General features: G+C 55.7%; 1 protein-coding gene across 1 annotated transcript; it reads left to right on the top strand.

The window, feature by feature from the left end:
- Nucleotides 1-3,833: 3,833 nt before the first annotated feature.
- On the top strand, nucleotides 3,834-18,958 carry TBX21 (T-box transcription factor 21). The gene is made up of 6 exons (XM_004608918.2): nucleotides 3,834-4,544; nucleotides 16,139-16,293; nucleotides 16,666-16,787; nucleotides 17,198-17,347; nucleotides 17,438-17,499; nucleotides 17,662-18,958. Exons 1-6 carry the CDS (start codon nucleotides 4,036-4,038, stop codon nucleotides 18,272-18,274), a joined length of 1,611 nt encoding a protein of 536 aa, XP_004608975.2. The 5' UTR covers nucleotides 3,834-4,035; the 3' UTR covers nucleotides 18,275-18,958.
- Nucleotides 18,959-24,131: the final 5,173 nt, after the last annotated feature.

Here is a 24,131-nt window from a genome sequence, read left to right as displayed (position 1 = left end):
CTGGGAACTGGGGTCCCTAGAGGCAGCCCAGGAATCCTCACTTCAGCGCTTCCTGGCACTATCAGTGGAAGCAGAGGGCAGAGATGGCGGTGAGGTGGTGTTGGGCATCACTCATTCTCGGTCTTGAAGGAAAGGGCTGGAAAAGCAGCCTCGGATGCAGGAAGAGAGCAGCTTTTTGTTGTTTTGTTTTGGGGGCCACACCCAATGGTGTTTAGGGGCCACTTCCGGCTCAGTGCTGGGGGATCAGGTGCTGCTGGGAATGGAACCTCCTGCCAAGCTTGTTCTCAACCCTTTGAGCCACCCCACCCCATCCCAGAACCCATGTTTCCCAAATCTTTTTCTTTCATTTTTTTGGGGGGGATATTTTATTTGGAGGCCACACCCAGCAACGCTCAGGGGTTACTCCTAGCTCTGAGTTCAAGAATCACTCTTGGTGATGTCTCAGAGTACCATCTGGGATGTTGGGGATCAAACCCAGGTTAGCTGCATGCAAGGTCAGTGCCCTCCACTCCGTCCTATCTCTCTGGCCCCTCCAAACCTCATCCTCAGTTCTCAGACTTTGTTGTTAGTCTCCTTCAAAACAGAAGATTGGGAACCAGTGAGATAGTACAGGGGTTAAGGTACCTGCCTTGCTCCTGGCCGACCCTGTTAGAGCCCCGACACCCCATATGGTCCTCTGAGCACTGTCAGGAGTGAGCCCTGAGCAGAGAGCTAGGAGTGAACCAGAAGCAGTCACAGTCCCCCACCAAAAAAAAAAAAAAATTCGGGGCTGGAGCAATAGCACAGCGGGTAGGGCGTTTGCCTTGCACGCGGCCAACCCGGGTTCGATTCTCAGCATCCCATGTGGTCTCCTGAGCACCGCCAGGGGTGATTCCTGAGTGCATGAGCCAGGAGTAACCCCTGAGCATCACCAGGTATGACCCAAGAAGCAAAACAAACAAACAAACAAACAAACAAATTCCCCTGTGGAGGAGCACTGGACCAGGAGTCAGGAATCCCGCTCAGGCTGTGTGACCACCGAATGGCCTTGCACGGCCCATATCACCCCTCTGACTGCTGCCTGTGAGCGACAGCGCCAGGGTAACCAGGTGAGGTTGGTCCCAGCAGCTGTGTGGTTGGGGTGTGGGAGCGATAGGAAGTGCGGGGATCCCAGGGGACCTTGTCTCCTGCGCCTCCTTCCACCTCTCCAGCCCTGGGGCCTGGGGAGAGGGTGAGGTGGCAGGAGGAGGAGGAGGAGGAGGAGGAGGAGGTGTTACTGCCAGGGCTCTTCTCACCCAAGCTGGCATAGGGGCGGGACTGGCAGTAATGGCACCAGGGCCACCAGCCCCCGCTTTTCACAAGCACTTTCTTTTTTGGGTGGAAGAAATTGAAGGGAGGAAAGGGAGGAGTCTGGGGGTGATGAGCCGGGCAGGGAGACCCTAGGGCAGCCGGCCAGTTCTCCAGTGACTGCTACAGCCCCTTCTTTTCCTCCAGGGATGTGTCCCCAAGTCCAGCGGATTCTGACAGCCAGAGTGCCCTGCTTAGAAAGCTGCCGAGGGGCTCAGGGCATCGATTCAGAGGCAGCGGTGGCCTGAGGATGAGTGTGGAAAAGGGGGTGAGGAGAGGGACTGAGTGCATCCCCTTGCAGGAGACAGGCCTGGGTTCCAGCCCTGACGCTACAGGGTCCCCTGAGCCCCCTGGCAGTGGCTCTCCGGCACCTCCAGGTATGGCCCCAAAAAAGGGGCAAAAGGGAGGGGGGAAGACTCCATTTGACCTTCCACTTCCACGCCCTGAGCAGAATGTTCTCCCAAAGCGGGGTCACTTTCTAACAGGCTCTTCTTGTTTCCCCGGGGAAATGGATGGGGCCTTTCAGGAAAAGTTGCCTAAATTCTCCTGCTTCCCCCCAAGGAGCCCCAAGAGCCAGGCTCGCCCTCTTTGTCAAATGGAGCTGCCTACTGGCACTGCACTCGAAAACTGCCCCTCCTTTAAGTAGAGGTGACCTGGGGGTGGGGGCTGCAGAGGGAGGATGCTGCCTCTCCAGGGGGCTGTTGTGTCCATCCTGGGGGGGCTGCACTCATTCCTCTCCCTGCACCCTCGCTGGGTCATGCCTGCCTCCTGGGCTCCCCAGCTTCGCCCCCCGCCACCAGCCTGCCTCTCGGTTCAGCTCTAGTTGGGAGCAGGGAGTCCCCAGGGGCCCGTAAGGGGGAAGCCCTGATGGGCTGGGACAGACCTGCAGAGCTGGGCCCGCCCCCAGGGAGATGTGAGGAGGGGAGGGGGGGAGAAGCCTGTAACGCCAGGTAAATGGTATTTTTTTTTCAAGTCATTCTTGAACAGGTCCAACTTCATCTAAACACTGATATGCAAAATATTCCATGACATCTTGTTGAGTGGAAAAAAAAATACTGCAAAATAACGCATGTGGAGTTTGCTTTAAAATGATGTGCGCGTGTGTGTGTGCGTGTATGTGCACGTGTGTATGAAAAAAACAGAGGTAGGGTGCAGGGAGTGATGTCTGAAGCGGGGGACTCCCGAAATGTTACTCCTGGTTGCCTGCCTTAGGGTGAGGGGGACCTGAAAGGAGGCTTACTACTTTTTTGTTGTTGTTTTTGCTTGGGGGCCACACCCAGCTGTGCTCAGGGCTTACTCCTGGCTCTGGGCTCAGGGGTGACTCCTGGCAGAACTTGGGCAGGAGACCATATTGGGTGCCAGGGAACAAGCCCGGCTTAGCACGTACAAGGCAGATGCAGTATCCAGTGAACTATACTTGGGGCCCACTTTTTTTTTTCTCAATAGTTGAACACTTTCCTTTACTGTTCTGCACTACTTACATTTTTTTTTAAATAGAGTTATATGTTTTATCTTAATACACAGTAAAACTCCCAATGATGCTACTCTCAATTGACGGGAAAAAGGATGGTTTTCACCATAAAAGGGATGTGACTACATTAGTCAAGAGAGAAAAAAAAAAAGAGAGAGAAAGCAGAGGGGTCCAAGGGCGCCGGCGGCCTTCAGGGCCTGTGCTGGGCTCCTTCCTGTGTGCACCAGTGTTCAAAGCTGCTCTTCCATGCAGGCAGCAGGGAGGGAGAGCCCCAGAAAGCCCCAGACAAGATCAGATTATTTCCCCGTCTCTCAGGAGGCGCAGGGGATGGTGGCTCATCCACACCTGAGCGACAAGTGGCCTTGAAACTGATCTGGCTCTGGCGGTGGGCGCGGGGTTAGGGGGAGCTCCTTGCGGGGAGCCACCTCAGGTTGAGGGGGGCGGGGAGTGTTGTAGGTAGATCCTGTCAACAGGGGAGGGGGCTGCAGCCCACGTGGAGGAACTCTTCTCCTCCTCTCTAAGTGCCAGATCCGCCCCGGACCTGCTTGGGCCTGGACAGGAAAGAGAGCAACGCTCCCCGAAGTCACTTAACACGGAGCCTGGGCGCAACAGTGGCATCAAGAAGTAACTGTTGAACTGCCCGCGGTGGGAGTGAGTCGCTCTCCGGTGCCCCGCGAGTCTCCTCCGCGCTTGCTTCCATCACCGGAGGCTTCCTGGAAGAGGGGGCGTTTGAGCTGCCGGGTAAAGGACGGCTGATGATTCCCACGAGGGTCGAGAGTTGTCTGGAGGGTCCGGAGCGGAGAGGCAGGTGGGGCGGGGATGGCTCTCCCGGAGGCAGCGTCCGCCGAGAGGAAGCCGGCGCGGGGACCCGTCTCTCCCGTGGGGGGCCCTCCAGCCGTGCAACAGAGTATCAGCCGCGAGGGGGCGGGGTGAGGCTAGGCGGGGCCGAGGTGGCAGCGGCGGGGGCGGCGGGGGTGGCGGGGCGCTCCCCCCACCTACTCCCCCCCCCCCCGCGCCAGCGCTTCATAAAGTCACAGCAAAGGCGCCGCGACGCTTAGTGACAGCGGCCCCGCCGGAGCGGGAGCCCGGGAGGGAGCTGCCGCGCGCGCCCACTCGAAACGCGCGCGGGACCCCGGCATCGGGCGCACGGCCCACCCCACCCCCGCAGCCCGTGGGCCGCCCCCGCGCGCAGAGAGGCCGGGCCCCGACGGCGGCTGGAAGGGGCCAGCGCGCCCCGGATGGGCTTCGTGGAGCCGGGCTGCCGAGCCATGCTGACGGGCACCGAGCCGGGGCCGGCGAGCGCCGAGGGCCGCGCGCCCGGGGCCGCCGACCCGCACGGCCGCTACTTCTACCCCGAGCCGCTGCCCCCGCCGCCGCCGCCGCCGCCGCCGCCCGGCGCGCAGGACGACCGCCGCGCGCCCTACGCCGGGGGCGCCCTGGTGCCCGCGCCCCCCGGCCGCTTCCTGGGCGCCTACGCCTACCAGCCGCGGCCCCAGGCGCCCGGCTTCCCCGGCGCCGCCGGCGAACCCTTCCCGCAGACGGCGGGCGCCGACGGCTACGGCGCCGCGGCAGACGCCTATGCGGCCCCCGACCCGCGCGCCGGCCTCTACCCCGGCCCGCGCGACGACTACTCGGTGCCCGCCGGCCTGGAGGTGTCCGGGAAGCTGAGGGTCGCGCTCAACAACCACCTGTTGTGGTCCAAGTTCAACCAGCACCAGACGGAGATGATCATCACCAAACAGGGCCGGTGAGTGCGCCAGAAGGACCGGACTCGCTTGGCTAGGGGTGTGGTGGGGGGGGTCTGGGAGTGGGGAACCCTTTGCTCTGTGTGCGTGTGTGCGTGTGTGTGCGCGCGCGCGCGCGCGCGTGTGTGTGTGTGTGTGTGCGTGCGCGCGCGGGGAGGGGCGCGCAGGGGAGCGCGGACACACAGCTCTCGGGACTTGGCACTAGCAGGCAGACAGCCCCAAAGGGCCCTGGAGGAGAGTGGCTTCCTCCGGAGGGGATGGAGTCTGTTTGGGGTGGCCCTCAGAAATGGCATGTGACTCTGGGCAGCCCGGGCCCGGTTTGCAGGGGCCAGAGGCTGGTAGTGAGTCATGGTTGAGACAGACGGAACACTGCAGACCCCGAGAGTGAGGGGAGAGGACGGAATCAGAATGTGGGGACAAGAATACAGCACCCCACCTTCCTTGTCCCACCCCTCCCAGCCCCTCTGAGGCTTTGTGCTCAGGCCAGCTGGGGGGTAAGACTGGGATTTGGTGACACGGAGTAGCTGTCGCCAAGTTTCCTTTCCGGTAATGCTCTGAGATCAGATGTCTGTGCGTGTGTGTGTGTTGGGGGGGCAGTAGAATTGGGGGGTACAGAGCTAGCCCAGGCACAGGCCCCTGCTTTAGGACCTGAACAAATCACCCAGGGGTCCCAGATTGCACCCCCTTGGAGGTCATCCCCCCCCCAAGAACTTGCCAGCACCCCTGGTCCATAGTGGTCCTATGTGGTCCTATGTCCACATATTCCTGATCCATTCTGGGGGCAAGGGGAGGTGGGACAGCCCCCAGTCTTCGTGACTCAGGGGTCCCTGAGCATGGGTTTGGGTCTGAGGCTACTGCTTCCGGAGCAAGTGAGCCTTCTTTGTGGGGAAAGAAAGAGAAACTGACAAGGATGACAGAGGTGTGGGGTTAGCAAGTACTGGGGCGACCAACAGGGCCTGGGGGGACGGTGGGGACACCCCAGGCAGGGCCCTGTGTGGTGGGGGCCGTGAGGAAGGATCTCTGTGGGCAGGGATCCAGGAGGTGTTGAGAGAGGGGAGGAGAGGCGAGGCCGGGTCCTGGGTTTGGTACCTCATCTGGACGGTGCTGGAACGTTCTTCCCTCCTGATCATCTCTGTGCTGTGGCCGGGGCTGAGGGGCCTAGGTTGGAACCTGAGCTGTTCTACTTTCCCAGGAGGCTGGCGTTGGTCTCCCCAGCCTCGAAGCAGTCTGTACCCCTAACCCCAGCCCCTTCTGGCTAGAGTCAGACATAGGCAGGTTTCGAGTCCTGTCGTGTGTGAACTGAAGGGGACACCTGTGCTCTGGGCAGACAGAGAAACAGGCCCAGAGAGACGGTAAGAGACTCTTCCGAGGTCACACAGCGTGCTCAGTGATGGTGGGCCCCAGCGCCCAAATGGTACCTGCCAGGGTTTCTCTCTCCAACCCCCCACGGCCAGGAGTCACAGCAGCCGCAGGGCGCTCTCTGTACTTCCACTTCGACTGTTTCACAGCACTCTAACCGGCCAAGTGGGCCCCCCATTATGCAATGGGGTCACTGAGACCCAAGTGCTTAGTGGATTGCCCCAGCCCCCAGAAGGACTGAATGCAGTCCCCAGCGCTGTCGTGTGCTCAGGAAGCCTTCCCACACGGGGGCCTGCTGCCGGCCCCCGCCTCCATCTCAGCAGAGGAGCTGGTGGGGACTTCCACTCAGCCAGGCCACGCTTAATCCCCGACTCCCCATATGGCCCCCTGAACACCAGCGGGAGCGGTTCCTGAGTGCAGATCCAGGAGTAACCCCTGAGCCTATCTAGGTGTGGCCCCGAAAACAAACCAGCAAACCAAACCCAGAGGGGCTGGATGAACATCACCCAGAATGCAGGGCGCAGCTGGAGGCCGTGCAGCGGCTTCTCGGGGCCTGGGTCTCCCCGTTTGGCCATCTTTCCGTTAAGTTTCTGCTGGCTGACTCTCTCTGATCAGCTTTTCTGGTCTACTTTTTCAGACCCTCGAACTTACTTTTTTTGACTCTGAAAAAAATTCCAGTAAAGGGGCTGGAGTGATAGCACAGCGGGTAGGGTGTTTGCCTTGCACACGACCGACCCGGGTTCGAGTCCCAGCATCCCTTATGGTCCCCCGAGCACCACCAGGAGTAATTCCTGAGTGCATGAGCCAGGAGTAACCCCTGAGCATCGCCAGGTGTAACTCAAAAAGTAAAAAAGAAAATTAAAAATTAATTAAAAATTCCAGTAAATACAAAAGCAAAACCAGATAGAGTGAGCGTCCGTGGCCTCATCTCCCAACTTGCCCACACTGGCCAGTCTCGTTTCTTCTTCCTCCTCACTTGCTCCCATCCCTCTGGTCTGCAAGGATAAAGGGGAAGGAATAATTAGTCCAAACCCCTAGACCCTCCGTGATTTCCCTCTTAAGTGCTTCTCAGCACACCTACAAAAGTGGCCTTCAAGAATGGAAACACAATACCTTTAGCACAGTGAAAAAGTTCTTGCGCTGGAGAGATAGGACAGCGGGTAGGGCGTTTGCCTTACATGTGGCCGACCTGGGTTCTTTGATCTCCGGCACCGCATATGGTCCCCGAGCACAACTAGGAGTGGCCACTGAGCACAGACCAGGAGTTAGGCCTGAGAAGCGCTGGGTATGACCTCAAAACAGACAAATGGAAAGAGAGAAAGAAAGAGAAACAGAAGGAAAGAAAGATAGAAAGAAATAAAATGTTTTTTTTTTTTTTCGGTCACACCCGGCAGTGCGCAGGGGTTACTTCTGGCTTTGCACTCAGGAATTACTCCTGGTGGTGCGCTGGGGCCAAATGGGATGCTGGGAATTTGAACCCGGGTTGGCCACCAGCAAGGCAAATGCCCTACCCGCTGTGCTATTGCTCCAGCCCCCAGAAAGAAATTCTTTAGATCATAGGGCTGGAGTGACAGTACAGCAGGTAGGGCATTTGCCTTCTATGCAGCTAACTCTGGTTCGATCCATATGGCTCCTTAAGCACCGCCAGGAGTGACTCCTGAGCGCAGATCTAACACCGATGGGTGTGGCCCCTAAACAAAAAAGAAATTCTTTTTTTTTTTTTTGCTTTTTTTTGGGGGGGGGTCACACCCGGCAATGCACAGGGGTTACTCCTGGCTCATGCACTCAGGAATTACTCCTGGCGGTGCTCAGGGGACCATATGGGATGCTGGGAATCGAACCCGGGTCGGCCGCGTGCAAGACAAATGCCCTACCCGCTGTGCTATTGCTCCAGCCCCCAAAAAGAAATTCTTAACATGTTACTAAGCAGCCCACTTTCATGGTGGCTCAGACTCATTCTCAACCCTCATATTCATCCCCAGGGACCCCTTTGAGCAGCCTGGTACCCTGAGAAAGGGGCTGCGGCCCCTCATCTTTTCATCTGATGCATCAGGCCTCAGAGTCTGGTGCTGGGATGGAGGGGACAGAGCCGCTTACCCCATCCCCTGTTCAGTCCTGGTAGCCCTGAACCCCCTGGAGCTCAGCTTGACTGTCAGTGATGTGCTAGGTTGGCGCCCATCATTTTTCCCTCCACGGCTACTTTCTGAAAAGTCAGACTTGGGGTTCAAAGAACACCCCCATTCCTATCCTCCTGCTTCGGCGGGCGGGCCTGTTCCTCTGTGGGCTCCAGTGACCCACCTGTCACCATCATATCACCCACTGCCTTTTTCCTTTCGGAAAGATCCTTCCATGGAGGCCCACCCACAGGCCCACCACTGCGGGTCTCCTTGGGCTGACTCACCGCCCCCAGATCCTTCTCCTGCCTCTGGACCTCAACATGGACAGTCACTTTCTCCCCTACAGGCAGGAAGTGCAGGGGGTGGGAGGAGTGTGATTCCGGGGTCCCTCGGCTGATCCAGGACATTCAAATGAAGCTAGATGGAACCCTTCTATTATTATTGTTGTTGTTGTTGTTATTATTTATTGTTTTGGTCACACCCAGTGGAACTCAGGAGTTACTCCTGGCTCTGCATTCAGGGATCGTTCCTGGAGGGGCTCAAGGAAACATATGGGGTGCAGTGACCAGAACCCAGGTCTGCTGTGTGCAGGGCAAGAGCCCTACCTGCTGTCTATCGCTCTGGCCTGGGGGGCCTTGAGGGTAAAGAGGTGCTTGGGCCACTTGGAGACTTCTGACGTCCAGGTGTACATGCGAGGGGCTGCTGAGGGTGCCTGCCTCGACCTCGGGGGGCTGGAAGGCAGCGAGAGTGCCCTCGACTGTGCTGGCAAGCGTGTCCTGGAGGGCGGGCGTTCCCTGCGTTTTCAGTGGGGGAAGAGGGGCCGTGGCAGCTGTGTGGGTGTGCACTCATTGCTGGCAGTCCCCACTTTTCTGGGTGCGATTAGTTGATTATTATAATTAAGATAACTTTCGGGAGCTTTGTTGTTAAATGACTCAATTTGCGTTGTGGCATTGGGGGGGGGGGAAACGAAGGACTTCATTCCCACACCCCCCATTCTCCAGCGCCCCCTTGCAGCCCTGAGCCAAGCTTTTTTTTTTTTTTTTTTGGTGTGTGGGTTTTGGTTTGGGTGTTGGGCTACACCAGTAGTGCTCAGGGCTTCCTCCTGGCTCTTTGCTCAGGAGTCATTGCTGGCAGGGTTTGGGGAACCTTATGAGGTGCCCGGTTTCGAACCTGGGTCAGCCACATGCAAGGCCAGTGCAGGCAAATGCCTTAGCCACTGTCTCTCTCCGCCGCCCAGAGCTTTTTCGATATCAGCAGAAACACTGGAGCTGTATCGGGGCTGCCAGGTTTCATTTGTCTTGGGGTGGGTGGTGAAGGCTTTGCTTTCTGTTCGGCTGTTTAGGACGGTTGGTTTCTGTAAAGTGGACCTGAGGTTGGTGGGAAGTGAAGAATAGCCACACACTTTGCATTTTATTTTATTTATTAATTTTATAGTTTTTTTGACCATACTCAGTGATTCTCAAAAGTTTCTCCTGGCTGTGCTCGGGACCATATGAGATGCTGGGGATCAGACCCTACCCAGTGGGTAGGGCGCATGTAAGGCAAGCGCCCTACCCACTGTGCTATAGCTCCAGCTCCAACACTTGGCATTTTTTATTTTTCTCTTTGCAACTTTTATTTTATTTTATTTTGATTATTTTTCATTGAATCACCATGAGATGCATAGTTGCAAAGTTGCTTATGATTGGGTTTTAGGCATGTAATGTTCCAACACCAATCCTTTCACCAGCTTGCATATTCCACCACCAGTGACTTCAGTACCGCTTTGCATTTTTATACTAGAATGCTCTCCCCCAAGCTCTCCACGACGTGCACTCCACCGACAGTGAAAGAGAGGCTTCATCTTTCTGCAGACTTCTGACACAGTACCAGCTGCCCCCTCTCTTCCCTTCACTTGAAGATGATGTTCTTTTTTTTTTTTTTTTTTTTGCATTTTGGGTCACACCCAGCATTGCACAGGGGTTACTCCTGGCTCTACACTCAGGAATTACTCCTGGCGGTGCTCAGGGGACCATATAGGATGCTGGGATTCGAACCCTGATCGGCCGTGTGCAAGGCAAACGCCTTACCCACTGTGCTATCACTCCAGCCCCAGGTGATGTTCTTTTTGGGTGTTTTCTGTTTGTTTTATTTTGAGGGGTCATACCCAGTGGTGCTCAGGGCTTCCTCCTGGCTCTGTGCTCAGGGATCACTCCTGGTGGGCTCGGGGGACCAGGTGCAATACTGGGGATTGAACCCAGGTTGGCATGCCAGGCAAGTGTACTATCCTCCAGCCCCAAATGTGTTGTTACTGTTGTGATGACCAGGGTCGCACACACACTTGGATGTGGTGTGACCTGGAGTTGTGCTCTTTTATTGTGATCTCACCCAGTGTGGACGCAGTGCTCACCAAGGGCACACTCTTGCAGTGCTCCTACATTGGGTTGTGGGGCCTTCCGGGGCACACACTCTTTAGTTGCAGACCTTGCATATACTCAGCTATCATGTGCCTGAGGAGGCGCGCGTTGCATGAGGGAAGGGGTCGGGGAGGGTGGCACACTTCGTTGTGACAGTGGGGACCCCAAATGGCAGTGTCAGCGCTGGAGACAGTACAATATGGAGGGTGCTTGCTTCGCATGCAGCTGACCCTGGTTTGATCCCCGTCACCATGTACGGTCCCCCCAAATCCACTAGGAGTGATCCCTGATCGAGAGCCAAAAGTAAACCGTGAGCTCTGCTGGGTATGGCCCCCCAAACCAAAAATAAAACAAATTTTTTGCCTCCGAAAAAATATATCTATTTTTTTGCTTTTTGGGTCACACCCAGTGATGCTCAGGGGTTACTTCCTGGCTCTGCACTCAGGAATTACTCTTGGCGGTCCATATGGGATGTCAGGGATTGAACCCCGGTCAGCTGTGTGCAAAGCAAACACCCTACCCACTGTACTATCGCTCCGGCTCCCCAAAAATATTTTTAAGAGGAAAGAAATAAAAGAGAAATGTCAAGAGATGACTCAAAGTGCCGGAGCACAAACTTGCACATAGGAGCTCGTGGCTCAACCCCGGTACTGTGTGGTCTCTCAACCATCGTAGCCCCTGAGCGACCACCTGGGGGTGGCCCTCCCATAAAAATTGGGGCCTCCAGGGGCTGGAGCAATACACAGTGGGTAGGGCATTTGCCTTGCACGTGGCCGACCTGGGTTCGATTTCCAGCATCCCATATGGTCCCCTGAGCACCGCCAGGGGTAATTCCTGAGTGCAAAGCCAGGAGTAGTCCCTATGCATCGCTGGGTGTGATCCAAAAAGAATAAAAAAAATTGGGGCCTCCAAAGGCTGGAGAGATAGTACAACAGGTAGGACACTTGCCTGGCACAAAGCTGACCCAGCTTCAATCCCTGGCCCCCTGTACTGTCCCCTGAGCCTGCCGGGAGAGACTTTTGAGCACAGAGCCAGGAGTAAACCCTCAGCACTGCCGGGTGTAGTCCAAAATCAAAAACAAAGACAATTGGGACTTTGCCTCTTCCATTTGCCTCCTGTGCCTCTTCCGGTTTTTTTTCTGTTTTGTTTTTGTTTTTTGGCTTTTTGGGTCATACCCGGCAATGCACAGGGGTTACTCCTGGTTCATGTAATCAGGAATTACTCTGGCAGTGCTGGCAGTGCTCGGGTGACCATATGGGAAGCTGGGAATCGAACCCCGATCGGTCACATGCAAGGCAAACACCCTCCCCACTCTGCTATTGCTCCAGCCCCTGTGCTTCTTCCATTTCCATCGTGGTGGCCAAAGCAGGCTGGAGGTATCGTGCCCAGGGGGTCCGGCTGCCCCAGCTGACAGAGCTGGCTCTGCTGTCCCACCTTGGAGCTGCCACAAGCCGCGCTGAGTCTGTATCTTCAAGTATAAAAATGGAAATGCTGTAAATGTCAGAGGACGCGTCTGGTGGACTGGGGGCCGCACAGCAGAGCTCGGAAGGCTGTTCCCGTCTCCCGCTCCTCTGTTCCCTTGGGGCATTGTGGCAAGAGCACGCGGGAGTCTGGGGCCCACGCAGAAGCACGCGGTGGGAGAAATGCTGAAAATATTCTCGGGCTCTCGTGGCCTGCCTGGTTTCGCCGGCTCACTGGCTTTGTTGAGCCCGCTTGCCCCAGTGCTCTGGGTGCTGGTCACGGTCCTTCAGCCCCGCCAGCACGGAGTCTGGGAAGAGGGGGGCCGAGAGAGGGGGTGAGCTGACTTCCATGTCTGGAACTTGGTGGTGTTTTTTTTTGGGGGGGGCGGCGCGGGGGCATCTAAGCAGCGCTCTGGAGACCCACTCCCTGTGGTACTCACTGAGCTGGGCTGGATGAGTCAGCACCGTGTTCTGTGGGGTGTCTGTTGTGGGGGCACCAGAGTCACACCCAGCAGTATGGGGGCATGAAGTGCTGGGCTCCGGCTCGGATTCTGCCCTCACCCCTGAGCTCTCTTCCTGTCTTTGGGGGGTTTTTTAGTTTGTTTGTTTGTTGATTTGTTTTGGGGGTCACATCCAGCAATGCCCCTGGCTCTGCATTTAGGGTTCACTCCTGGAGGGCTCTGGACCTTATGGGATGGGGGGGAATCGGACTGGGGTCAGTCGTGGGCAGGGCAGCACTCTACCCACTGTACTATCTCCCCGGACCCTCCTCAGGATGCTTTTGGGGGTGGGGCCGCTCCCAGATCCACAGTGTGGACGTAATGGTTCCGTGCTGGGGGTGACGGCGCAGTACCCCGGATGGAACTCAGAGTCCCCACATACTTGGCCTGCGGCCAGCCCCACGAGCACCTGCCCGCCCTCGGGGGACCATGGGAGCAGCCCTCCAAGGAAAGATGCACAGGATCCTCTTTCTGCTGGTGGAGAGAAGCTGCCGCTGGTTGGGGGATGAGTTTCCCCAGGTCAGGGGACCCACCACTTGCTTCCTCAGCCCCACCAAGTCGGGGAGACAGGAATGTGACAAGATCGCCCCACTTGCCCACAGAGGGGGCTGCAGGGGGGCCCTCAGAGCACATGTTCTGGCCCTGAAATTTGCCCTCCGTGGGCTCCGACTCAGACCCAGGCATCTTGCGGAGGGAGGACCCTGGGACTCAGGGAGGGTGACATGGGGAGCAGGGGCATGCAACGCTCTGCAGCTGGTGCTGGTGCAGATGGGGTCGGTGGATGTGGGCACCACGGAAGGCGGAATCAGTGGCGGTTAGTGATGGTGGCAGCGGGTAGGAGGGTGTGGTTGCAATGACGGTGATGGTGAGAGGATGCTTGTGCCAATGGTATAGGGATGGTTGGAGCGATGGTGATGGGGGAGGGGAGGGAAGAGGTGATGGGGAGGGGATGAGGAGATGATAGGGGAAGGGGTGTGGATAATGATCAAGAGGGGGTGATGGGGATGGGGATGGGAAAGTGAGGTGGCCGGTGATGGGGCAGTTGATGGGAGAGGTGATGGTGATGTGGACGGTGATGGGTAGGAGGTGACGGTGATGGGGAAGTGATGTAGATGGTGATGGGGGAGGTGATGGGGGAGGTGATGGTGATGTGGATGGCAGTGGGGGAGGTGATGGTGATGGGGGAGGCGATGGTGTTGTAGATGGTCGTGGGGGAGGTGATGGTGATATGGACAGGAAGTGACAGTGATGGGGATAGTAATGTGGATGGTGATGGGGGAGACGATGGTAATATGGATGGTGATGGGGAAGTGATATGAACGGTGATGAGGGAGGCAATGGGGGAGGCAGTGGGGGAGGTGATGGTGATGGTGATGGGGGAGGTGATGGGGCCGGGAAGTGACGGGGAGGTGATGACCGCAGTGATGGTGAGGATAGTGGAGATGGTTGTGGTGTGTGTGGGCGCTTCTTTCTCTGAATCCGTTTCTCCAGTGCAGTGGGGGACAGTGTGGCAGCCGAACCCCAACAGCCTTCACTTTTTCCTAGAGCCAGGACTTGGAGCCCGGGAGTCCGCTCTCGAATGGCTGGCTGGATCGTCCCTACCCGCCAGCCCGTGGGGCAGGCTGCCGCAGCCATGGGTCAGGATGGAGCATGGGAAGGGGAGCACTGGGCAGGCGCTGGGATGTGCCAGAGCTGCAGGGGCCTCAGTGGAGAAGGGGGCAGGACTGAGGCTGGAGCACCCAGCACCCTGTAGGGAGGGGGCCCGGCTGCAGCTTTGCTTCCTTCTCAGAAGTAGACGGAGGTGAGAGACAGAGGTGTGCAGCCAAATGTCTAGCAACCGACTATGAAAGAAAAACACTGGGAAAAAACCCAGGCCCTGTGAGCTGGGGAGTTGCAGCGCACGCTCTGTATGAGAGAACCTGGGGTGGGGGTCCCCAGCACTGTGTGGTCTCCTGGGAGTGACCGCTCCTCCTAGCACTGCTGGGTGTGGCTCAAAAAAAAAAGAGAGAGGGGCCGGAGCGATAGCACAGCGGGTAGGGCGTTTGCCTTGCACGCGGCCGACCCGGGTTCGATCCCTGGCATCCCATATGGTCCCCCAAGCATCGCCAGGAGTAATTCCTGAGTGCAAAGCCAGGAGTAACCCCTGAGCATCGCTGGGTGTGACCCAAAAAGCAAAAAAAATAAATAAATAAAAAATAAAGGGAGACCATTCAAAAAAAAAAAAAAGAGAGAGGGAGAGTATCGATAAAGCTGGGATCTGAGAGAGAGCACAGAGGTTAAGGAGCTTGCCTTGCATGCGGCCAACCAGGCTTCCATCTCCAGTACCCCATATGGTCCCCTGAACCACCACAGAGATGGTCCCTGAGCATAGAGCCAGGAGTAAACCCCGAGCACTGCCAGGTGTGTCTCCAAAACAAAAGACAAAAACAGAATACCAAACCACAGTATTTTGGGTTTGATTTTGAGCCACACCCAGAGGTGTGTGGGAAGGGACCGTTCCCGGGACCACACAGTGCTGGGATTCCCCCGGGATGTGGATGCTGATGGGGGAGGCGATGGGGGAGGTGACGGTGATGGGGGAGGCGATGGTGATGTGATTGGCCGTGGGGGAGGTGATGGTGGTATGGACAGGAAGTGACATACAACCTGACCAACTGGACTATCGCTTGTGCCCCTGGTGTTCGTTTATTATTATTATTATTATTATTATTATTATTATTATTTTGCTCTTTGGATCACACTCGTGATACACAAGGGTCACTCCTGGCTCTGCACTCAAGAATTACTTCTGGCGTGTTCGGGGATCATATGGGATGTTGGGAATCGAACCCAAGTCAGCCACATGCCAGGGAAACGCCCTACCCGCTGGGCTATCACTCCAGCCCCTGGACTTCATTCTTTTGCAGTAAATACAAACAGGCACTACCCTGTTTGTAGTGCCCATCTCTGCAGTGTGAAAGCAAGTGACCTGCAAGTGTGGCATTGGGAAGAGTCGGTACCCGCTCCCCACCCCCTTATCTCACCATCATCTAGTATTTCCGCCCTGTGGGCCGGAACAACAGTCACAAATAACCTCAAGATAAGTCACAAGTAGGGGCCGGATCGATAGCGCAGTGGATAGGGCATTTGCCTTGCACATGGCCACCCTGGGTTCAATCCCAGCATCCCATATGGTCCCCTGAGCACCGCCAGGAGTGATTCCTGAGTGCAGAGCCAGGAGTAACCTCTGAGCATCACCAGGTGTGGCCCCAAAGCAAATAACATCTAAAAAGATAAGTCGTCAGTAGCAAACAAAAACACCGTGATGATTTTATTGGGGACTTCCAAACAGTGCTCAAGAGGCCGGGGGAAGGGGGCGCTCCAGTGATCCCCAGCCATCTGGGCTGGTGGTTCAGCGTGAGGGCCCAAGGAGGTAGTGCTGCTCTGGTTCCAGGATTACCCCAGTCACCCCAGCAGTGCTTGGGTGCCTCCAGGACAAGCCCCCGGTGAGGCTCGGGGGACCATGTGAGACTGTGGGGACGCAGAGCCGGCCGTGCACGAGGTCTGCGCCTTAACTGCTGTGCTCTCCTCCACGAGGCTTTTGAAAGCGTTTGTAATATGATGCATTTAATTACCAGTTTATCCAATTTCGGATTCAGGGGCAGCTGTGTTTAACGGAGGCTGGCAAGCGTCCCTGCCCCTCGGTTCTCACATCACCGGGGCTTGTGCGCAGGGCGCTGTCCACGGGGCTGGCCACCGACGGATGCTGCCGGGTCTCTCCGCAGGCGGATGTTCCCATTCCTGTCATTTACTGTGGCTGGCCTGGAGCCCACTAGCCACTACCGGATGTTCGTGGACGTGGTCTTGGTGGACCAGCATCACTGGCGGTATCAGAGTGGCAAGTGGGTGCAGTGTGGAAAGGCAGAGGGCAGCATGCCAGGTACACACGGCCGCTGGGGAGCTGTGGGCATTCTCTTTCTCCAAGGCGGGGCGCCCCCTGGTGGGTCGAGGAGGAACCCCCCACCCCAAGGGTTTAACCCCACTCATCCCTCCCCTCCACCCCGTCCCGCCCCACCCCTCCCTCACACCATGCAGCCCCTCCCCACCCCGCCCCCACCTCACTTCCATTTGGTGTGTCATCTCTTTTCCACCTTGCTTTCCTGCCTTCCGCTCAGTCCTCTACCCACGCCTTCCCCTCCCCTGCCGCTCCGCCACATCCTTCTGGCCGCCCGTCCACCACAGGCGAAGGAGCCCCTCGTCGGCAGGGCGCTGGCCCCCGGGGCTGTGTGCCAAAGAGGCTCCTCGCCTGCAGGAAACCGCCTGTATGTGCACCCCGACTCCCCCAACACGGGCGCCCACTGGATGCAGCAGGAAGTGTCCTTCGGGAAGCTGAAGCTCACCAACAATAAGGGCGCCTCCAATAACGTGACTCAGGTGGGACGTCGCCCCCTGGCCAGGGTCACAGGTCACAGGGAGGGGGGTGAGGGATGCAGGGCGGGAGGGGGGGTGGACAGGCTTTTTCTGCTTTGTCAGAGTCACTTTTGTTCCTCTCTGACTCTGGTGGTGCTTTTCCACCAGAAGAGGAGGCGGGAGGAAGAGGAGGGGGGAGAAGGAAGGTGAGGGGAAGGAAGCTGAGTGTCAGCGGCAGACAGACAAATAGACAGAGGGTCACATCCAGGTCAGCAGGGGCTCCGCCACCGCCTGGGGGTGTCCTCTCTGAGAAGGCCTGTTTGCACGGAAACTGGGGCAGGGGCGTGGGAGGCCCGAGTGAGAGGGCCTGGACCGGGGGTAAGGGTGGGGGGCAACAGACCCGCCCGTGTCCGAGCTTGGCCCGCCGCCCGCAGATGATCGTGCTACAGTCCCTGCACAAGTACCAGCCACGGCTGCACATCGTGGAGGTGAGCGAGGACGAGCCCGAGGCCGCGGCCAGCACCCACATCTTCACCTTCCAGGAGACCCAGTTCATCGCCGTGACCGCCTACCAGAACGCTGAGGTGCGGGGGCTGAGCCTCGGGGTGGGGGCGGGGGGCCGTGGAGACCCGGGCCCCGTGCTCTGGACCCCACGGACTGTTCTCCCCCTCCAGATCACGCAGCTGAAAATCGATAACAACCCTTTTGCCAAAGGCTTCCGGGAGAACTTTGAGTCGTAAGTGCCCTGAGTTCCACACCCCTCGCTGGGGCCTCCCCGTGCTCCCCGCTGTGATGGAATGGCAGAGGGGGGCGCTCGGCACCCCTCACTCTGCCCCTAGAGTGGGGGTCTCCTGGCAGGACCTCTGCTAACGCCATCCCTACCGCTGCTCTCTTCCAGCATGTATGCGTCTGTGGACACCAGCGTCCCCTCCCCTCCTGGGCCCAACTGCCAGTTCCTCGGGGGCGACCACTACTCCCCTCTGCTTCCCAACCAGTATCCTGTCCCGAGCCGTTTCTACCCCGACCTTCCCGGCCAGGCCAAGGACGTGGTACCCCAGCCATACTGGCTGGGCAGCCCCCGGGACCACAGCTACGAGGCCGACTTCCGAGCGGTCAGCATGAGGCCGGCGCTTCTGCCCTCGGCCCCCGGGCCCACCACGTCCTATTACCGAGGCCAGGAAGTGCTGGCCCCTGCAGCCGGCTGGCCCGTAGCCCCCCAGTATCCCCCGAAGATGGGCCCGGCCAGCTGGTTCCGCCCCATGCGGACACTGCCCATGGAACCCGGAGCTTGTGACGGGCGGGGCCCCGAGGACCAGGGCTCCCCGGCGCTGTGGACTGACATCACCCCACTTCGGCCCGAGTCCAGCGACTCAGGACTGGGCGAAGGAGACTGTAAGAGGAGACGCGTGTCCCCCTACCCCTCCAGCGGGGACAGCGCCTCCCCAGTGACGGCCCCCTCTCCCTTTGACAAGGAACCTGAAGGCCAGTTTTATAACTATTTTCCCAACTGAGCAGAGGCTCTGGGGGAAGAAACGGAACCCACGTTCTTAGCTTGGAGAGGCCGGGCTCAGGCCTCAGGCCCCCGGCTCTCCCCGCCCCTGCTCCCTCCGTTTGTCGTCAGGGAAGAGGCACAGCCGGCACGATTTGGGGGTTCACTTGCTGCTTCCTGGCCCCCATTGAAGTCTGCCCTGGCCTGTCCCCCACCCCTTCCTCTGCCCTAACTGGTCACTTACCTGGTGCTGCTTCTGCGGTGGGGGTCCTGGCTGGAGGAGAGAAAATGGGGGTGGGGTGGTCACGACACAGGTGCCGCCCCCCTCCTGGGGGAGCAGAGTAGAGGTCAGGTGGGGAAGGCGGGTCCCCGGGGACTTTGTCTCTTCCTCTGTAGGGTAAACTTTCAGCAGTTTCGTTTGTCAGTGTTTCTCCCTGATCTAAAAATAGAGAGACACAGATTTTCAAAGTCAGCCAGTGGGGGGCAGGGAGAGGACTGGGGGACTGTGGGCAGCTGGCCCCGGCCCTACCTGCCCGATCCCTCCGGGGCAGTTGGGGTTCAGGCGGGAGGGGGCAGGCCGCGCGGGAAGGAGCGGGGTCTTCGGGAGGTGGCGTGTGCACGCTCTTGTCCGGGCACTATTTATTGTGCGGAGAGTGGTGTCGGGCTGTACTACTCTTGTCTTCATCACTTTCTGAAAATAAATGTGAAAATGTCCAGTGTGTCCTGCTTTGGGGCTGGGTGGGAACCAGGCTGGGGGATGGAGCAGGAGGCAGGGGAGGGGGGAGGGAGGAGCAGCTAGTGCTCCCAAGATTGGTGCTCCCGAGCACTGGCCTAGGGTTACTGGAGCAGGACTTCCGGAGGACCCGGTGGCTTCCATTGGGGGTACACTGAGCCTCCCTGGGCACTCAGGCGGGAGCGTTCCGTCTGCCAGTGTGCCCCCCACCCGGCTGTGACGGAGTCTGAGGGCAGGATCTGAGGAGCTGTTGGGTGAGTCCTGGGTGCGGGGGGGGGGGGGGGGACAGACGGACAGGTCTTTGGGGAGGGACAGTTTGATTTCTCTGCGTTTCTAGATCACATGGAATTGCTGTTCTTCTAAGTCAAGAACATTCTGTAATGTCGAAAATTCTGGTTCAGCCCAGTCTATGGAATGGATTTAGAACCATGCTTGATAACACTCATATGTAGCCTATTGTTATTATTCTCTCTCTCTCTCTCCCCCTCCCCCAGACACACACACGAAAATGGTGCTTATAATGATGATTCTTGGGGGCTGGAGCGGTTGTACAGTGGGTAGGGCGTTTGCCCTGCACGCGGCCGACCCGGGTTTGATTCCCAGCATCCCATATAGTCCCCTGAGCACGGTCAGGGGTAATTCCTGAGCTCAGAGCCAGGAATGACCCCTGAGCATCGCTGGGTGTGACCCGAAAAAGCAAAAAAAAAAAAAAAAAAAAAAAAAACCCGCATTCTCAAATGCAAAGCATGTGCTTCAGTCTTTCAAGCCATTTTGCCAACCACTGACAGCATTGATTTTAGTGCTATTACTTAACTCATAAAGGCTCAGTGCCATTTTTTGTTCTCTATTAAATGTACTATTTACTAAATACATGCATGTACATATTTTACTGTAGCACTGTAGCACTGTCGTCCCGTTGTTCATCAGTTTGCTCAAGCGGGCACTAGTAACGTCTCCATTGTGAGACTTGTTACTGTTTTTGGCATATCAAATATGCCACGGGTAGCTTGCCAGGCTCTGTCATGTGGGTGGGATACTCGCAGTAGCTTGCCAGGGTCTCTGAGAGGGACAGAGGAATCGAACCCAGGTCAATCTTGTGCAAGGCAAACGCCTTACCTGCTGTGCTATCTACCATCCATATTTTACTAAATAATATATTTATTTTCATAAGTCTAAGTGGATATGGAAGTCCTCTGTTATCTGTGATTTTGCTATGTCAGTGACTGACTCAAGGTTTACTGGCCTAAGAATACTGAATGCAAGGAGATATTTTGACAGAGGCCAATCACATAACTTCTATTTCAGCTATAAATTCTATTTTAAATTTTTCTATTTTATGGTTAGTTATTATTGTTGATTTGTTAATGCTGTGCCTATTTCACAGGTGTGAATGTATCAGGACAAACATCCATGTGTAGGTTTGATAATATCTACAGTTTCAGGGGCTGGAGCAGTAGCACAGTGGGTTGGGCACCTGCCTTGCATGCGACCTATCAGGGTTTGGTCCTCGGCATCCCATAGGGTCCCCCTAGCACTACCAGGAGTAATTCCTGAATGCAGAGCCAGGAGTAACCCCTGAGCATCACCAGATACGGCTCCAAAACAAAAACAAAAATGGTACTTTGAAGGTCAGAGAGATAGAACAGTGGATAAGACATTTGCCTTGCACATGGCCGACCCGGGTTCAATCCCTGGCATTTTATTTGTGAGGGGGGTGTGAGATCACACCAGTTGTGTTCAGGAACTACTTCTGGCTCTGTGCTTGAGGATCACTCCTGGCCGTGCTCAGGGGACTATCAGATACATCATTAAACTCAGGTAGGCCTATGCAAGGAAAACACCCTACTTGGTGTACTCTCTCTCCAATTTGTCAAACTGAATCTGATCTCCGGCATCACAGATGGTCTCCCAAGCCCCACCAGGAATGAACCCTGAGCACAGAGCCAGGAGTAAGCCCGGAGGACTGCTGGCTGTGCCCGAACAACCAAAAGAAGAAGAAGAAGAAAATGTATCCCACTGGCTTCTGGTTTCTAAAATATTTTGGAATCTATTGCTGCTCTAATTACCATTCTTTTGTAGGTCATCAGCCTTTTTCCTTCTGCTTTCCAGATCTTCTATTTATATTTGGTGTCCAACAGATCCACTCTACTGTGACCAGGTATGAATGTCTTTTTTCTTGACCTCATTTGGGACATGCCGTGCTTCCTGGATCTGTGCGCTTACGTTTTTCACTGATTCGGAAAGGCCCAGTTGTCTCCTCAAATATAACTTCTCTGCTTCTCCCCAACGTCACCCTCTGGGGCTGCCCTTAGGTGTACATCCAGCTTTCCACTCTGTTGTGACTAATGTCTCACAGCTCTCTTTGACAGGGATATCTAGCCACTGGGCAGGAGGTGGAGGGAGGTTGAAGAAAGTGTCCTCTTTGCTCCATTCTGTCTGCATTCTTGGGCTTATCGTCTAATATAACTCTACTTTCAAGAATAACTTACAGGGCTGGAGCAATAGTATAGCAAGTAGGGCATTTGCCTTGCATGCAGCCGACCTGTGTTCAATCCCCAGCATCCCATATGGTCCCCTGAGCACCACCAGGAGTAATTTCTGAGTGCAGAGCCAGGAGTAACCCCTGAGAATCATTGGGTGTGACCCAAAAAGAAAAAAAAGAATAATTTATTTACTAATCATACTATCATTGATTTTTTTAAAATCACAGTATAAACTGTTTTGGGGGAATTTTAGTTTGGTTTTGTGTGTGACCTGGGGGCCACACACTGACAGTACTCTGGGGTTACTCCTGGCTCTATGCTCAGGGATCATTCCTGAAAGTGCTCAGGGGACCGTATGGAGTGCTCGGGACAAAGCATGGTTGCAAGTATTTTAGTATTTTAACCCCTGTACTATCTCTTCTGCCCAGTTGAAGTCCTTTTGATAACCATTTTATACACTTCTCTTATGATGTGTCCAGTGTTATGCTTTTTAAAAAAAAAAAAAATTATCGCGGGGCCAGAGCGATAGCACAGCGGGTAGGGCGTTTGCCTTGCACGCGGCTGACCCGGGTTCGATCCCCGGCATCCCATATGGTCCCCCAAGCACCACCAGGAGTAATTCCTGACTGCAAAGCCAGGAGTAACCCCTGAGCATTGCTGTGTGTGACCCAAAAAGAAAAAAAAATTATCGGTGTTGTAGAGTTCGAAGTGTCTCCAGGAAGTACAAAAAGTTTTAACGAGATGATATAGCTGGAATTAAATTTTCAACTGGGAGATGGAGGTGATTAGTGTGCATGACTGCCAGCGCTTCCAGAAGTACAGGGAGATGAAGGGAAGTAGCCCATCCCTGACTCTGAGAGCCTGGAGATTTCAGTCACAAAACTCACATACCTGAATTTTTCAGTAGTTTAATCTCTTTTTTTTTTTTTTTTTTTTTTTTGCTTTTTGGGTCACACCCAGCGATGCTCAGGGGTTACTCCTGGCTCTGCACTCAGGAATTACTCCTGGCGGTGCTTGGGGGACCATATGGGATGCCGGGGATCGAACCCGGGTCGGCTGCGTGCAAGGCAAACGCCCTACCCGCTGTGCTATCACTCCGGCCCCTCAGTAGTTTAATCTCTGGATTACGCTCATCCTGAACAGTGGAGTCCTGCCGAGAGCATGGCAGTGATTGTGGAGTGTGGAGGTTGTGGCTGCCAGGGCTCTGTTTGAGCAAGTGCCTCTTTCGGGGTATCCCGGATAACTGTTATGCTTTTTATAAGTTGTTATTTTTCCAAGTTGTACAGTCCTAATGATTTCCTGTTGTATTTTTCTTTTGCTTTTTTTGGGGCACAGGGGTTCTTTTCTTTTTTTTATTTTATTTTTTCAAATTTTTCTCTACTTTGTTCTAAGCCACACCCATCAGTGTTTAGGGATTACTCCTGGCTCCACATTCAGAAATCACTCCTGGCAGTAATCAGAGACTGTGGGATTCCAAGAATTGAACATAGGTTGACCATATGCAAGCCAAGTGCCCTACCCACTGTACTATTATTCTGGCCCCTCCTGTTGTACTTTTCTGATCATTGGGTTATTTCTGTAAATACTCTTTACATGTCCCTTTTGCATTGTTTTCAAACTTATTTTTATTTTCTTCCCCTACTTCTCTCTGTCATTGTTATGATAAACAGAGCTTCGTGAATTTTGTTGTGGTGCTCACACATTTCAGTTGTGGCATGTGCGCGCGCACACACACACACCACACACACACACACACACTTGGTTGGGGTATGCCAGAGAAGGACACTTTGTTGTGGTTCCGAGGATGACAAACAGCACAGAGGGCAGTTCTGGGGATTCAACTCATGAACTCCTGCCTGCAAGGGACGCGGCCCCCACTGGGCCCTCCCCAGGCCCCAGATTCTTGGCTTGACATTTTCAACACTTGCTGTCTTTGAGGAAGGTGGTGGGAGGGGTGTGGTTTGAAGAGGTTGTTTCTTCTCATTCTCGCTCAGAGTTGTTTTGTCTTCTTGCCTGTCTGGTGGTCTCTGTAAGATCACCTTTAGATTCTGACCATAGGAGGTCGAGAAGAATAACTCATGCAAGGGTCAGAGTGATAGATCAGGAGGGAGGGTGCTTGCTTTGTGTTCAACCAACCCAGGTTCAATCCCCAGCGCCCCATATAGGCCCCCAGGAGTAATGCTCTGAGCACTGCTGGGTGTGGCCCCAAAACAATAAAGTTTCATTTCAAAAAACAAGGTAAGTTTCATTCTAGTGGCTTCTTGAGAAGAAAGGATGGAAAAGATATTCTATAAGAATTGTAACTGGGGTCTGGAGTGATAGTACAGCGGGTAGGGTGTTTGCCTTGCACATGGCCAACCCGGGTTCGATTCCCAGCATTTCATATGGTCCCCTGAGCACCACCAGGAGTAATTCCTAAGCGCAGAGCCAGGAGTAATCTCTGTGCATGGCCGGGGTGTGATCCGAAAAGCAAAAAAAATAAAAATAAAAAATTGTAATCGGGGCTGGAGTGATAGTACAGCAGATAGGGCGTTTGCAGAGACCACCCTCGGTGGGGATGAGAATTCTGATCCCCTTTTCAGCCTCAGTGTTCCAGTCAGTACCACATATGGTCCCCCAAACCCACCCAGAGAAGAACCCTAAGCACAGAACCCTAAGGTAAG

Source organism: Sorex araneus, chromosome 3, assembly GCF_027595985.1.
Source record: "Sorex araneus isolate mSorAra2 chromosome 3, mSorAra2.pri, whole genome shotgun sequence".
In the NCBI taxonomy this organism is placed as follows: domain Eukaryota; kingdom Metazoa; phylum Chordata; class Mammalia; order Eulipotyphla; family Soricidae; genus Sorex; species Sorex araneus.
The sequence above is the reverse complement of the archived record's forward strand: the minus strand, read 5'-3'. Positions and strand labels throughout refer to the sequence as shown.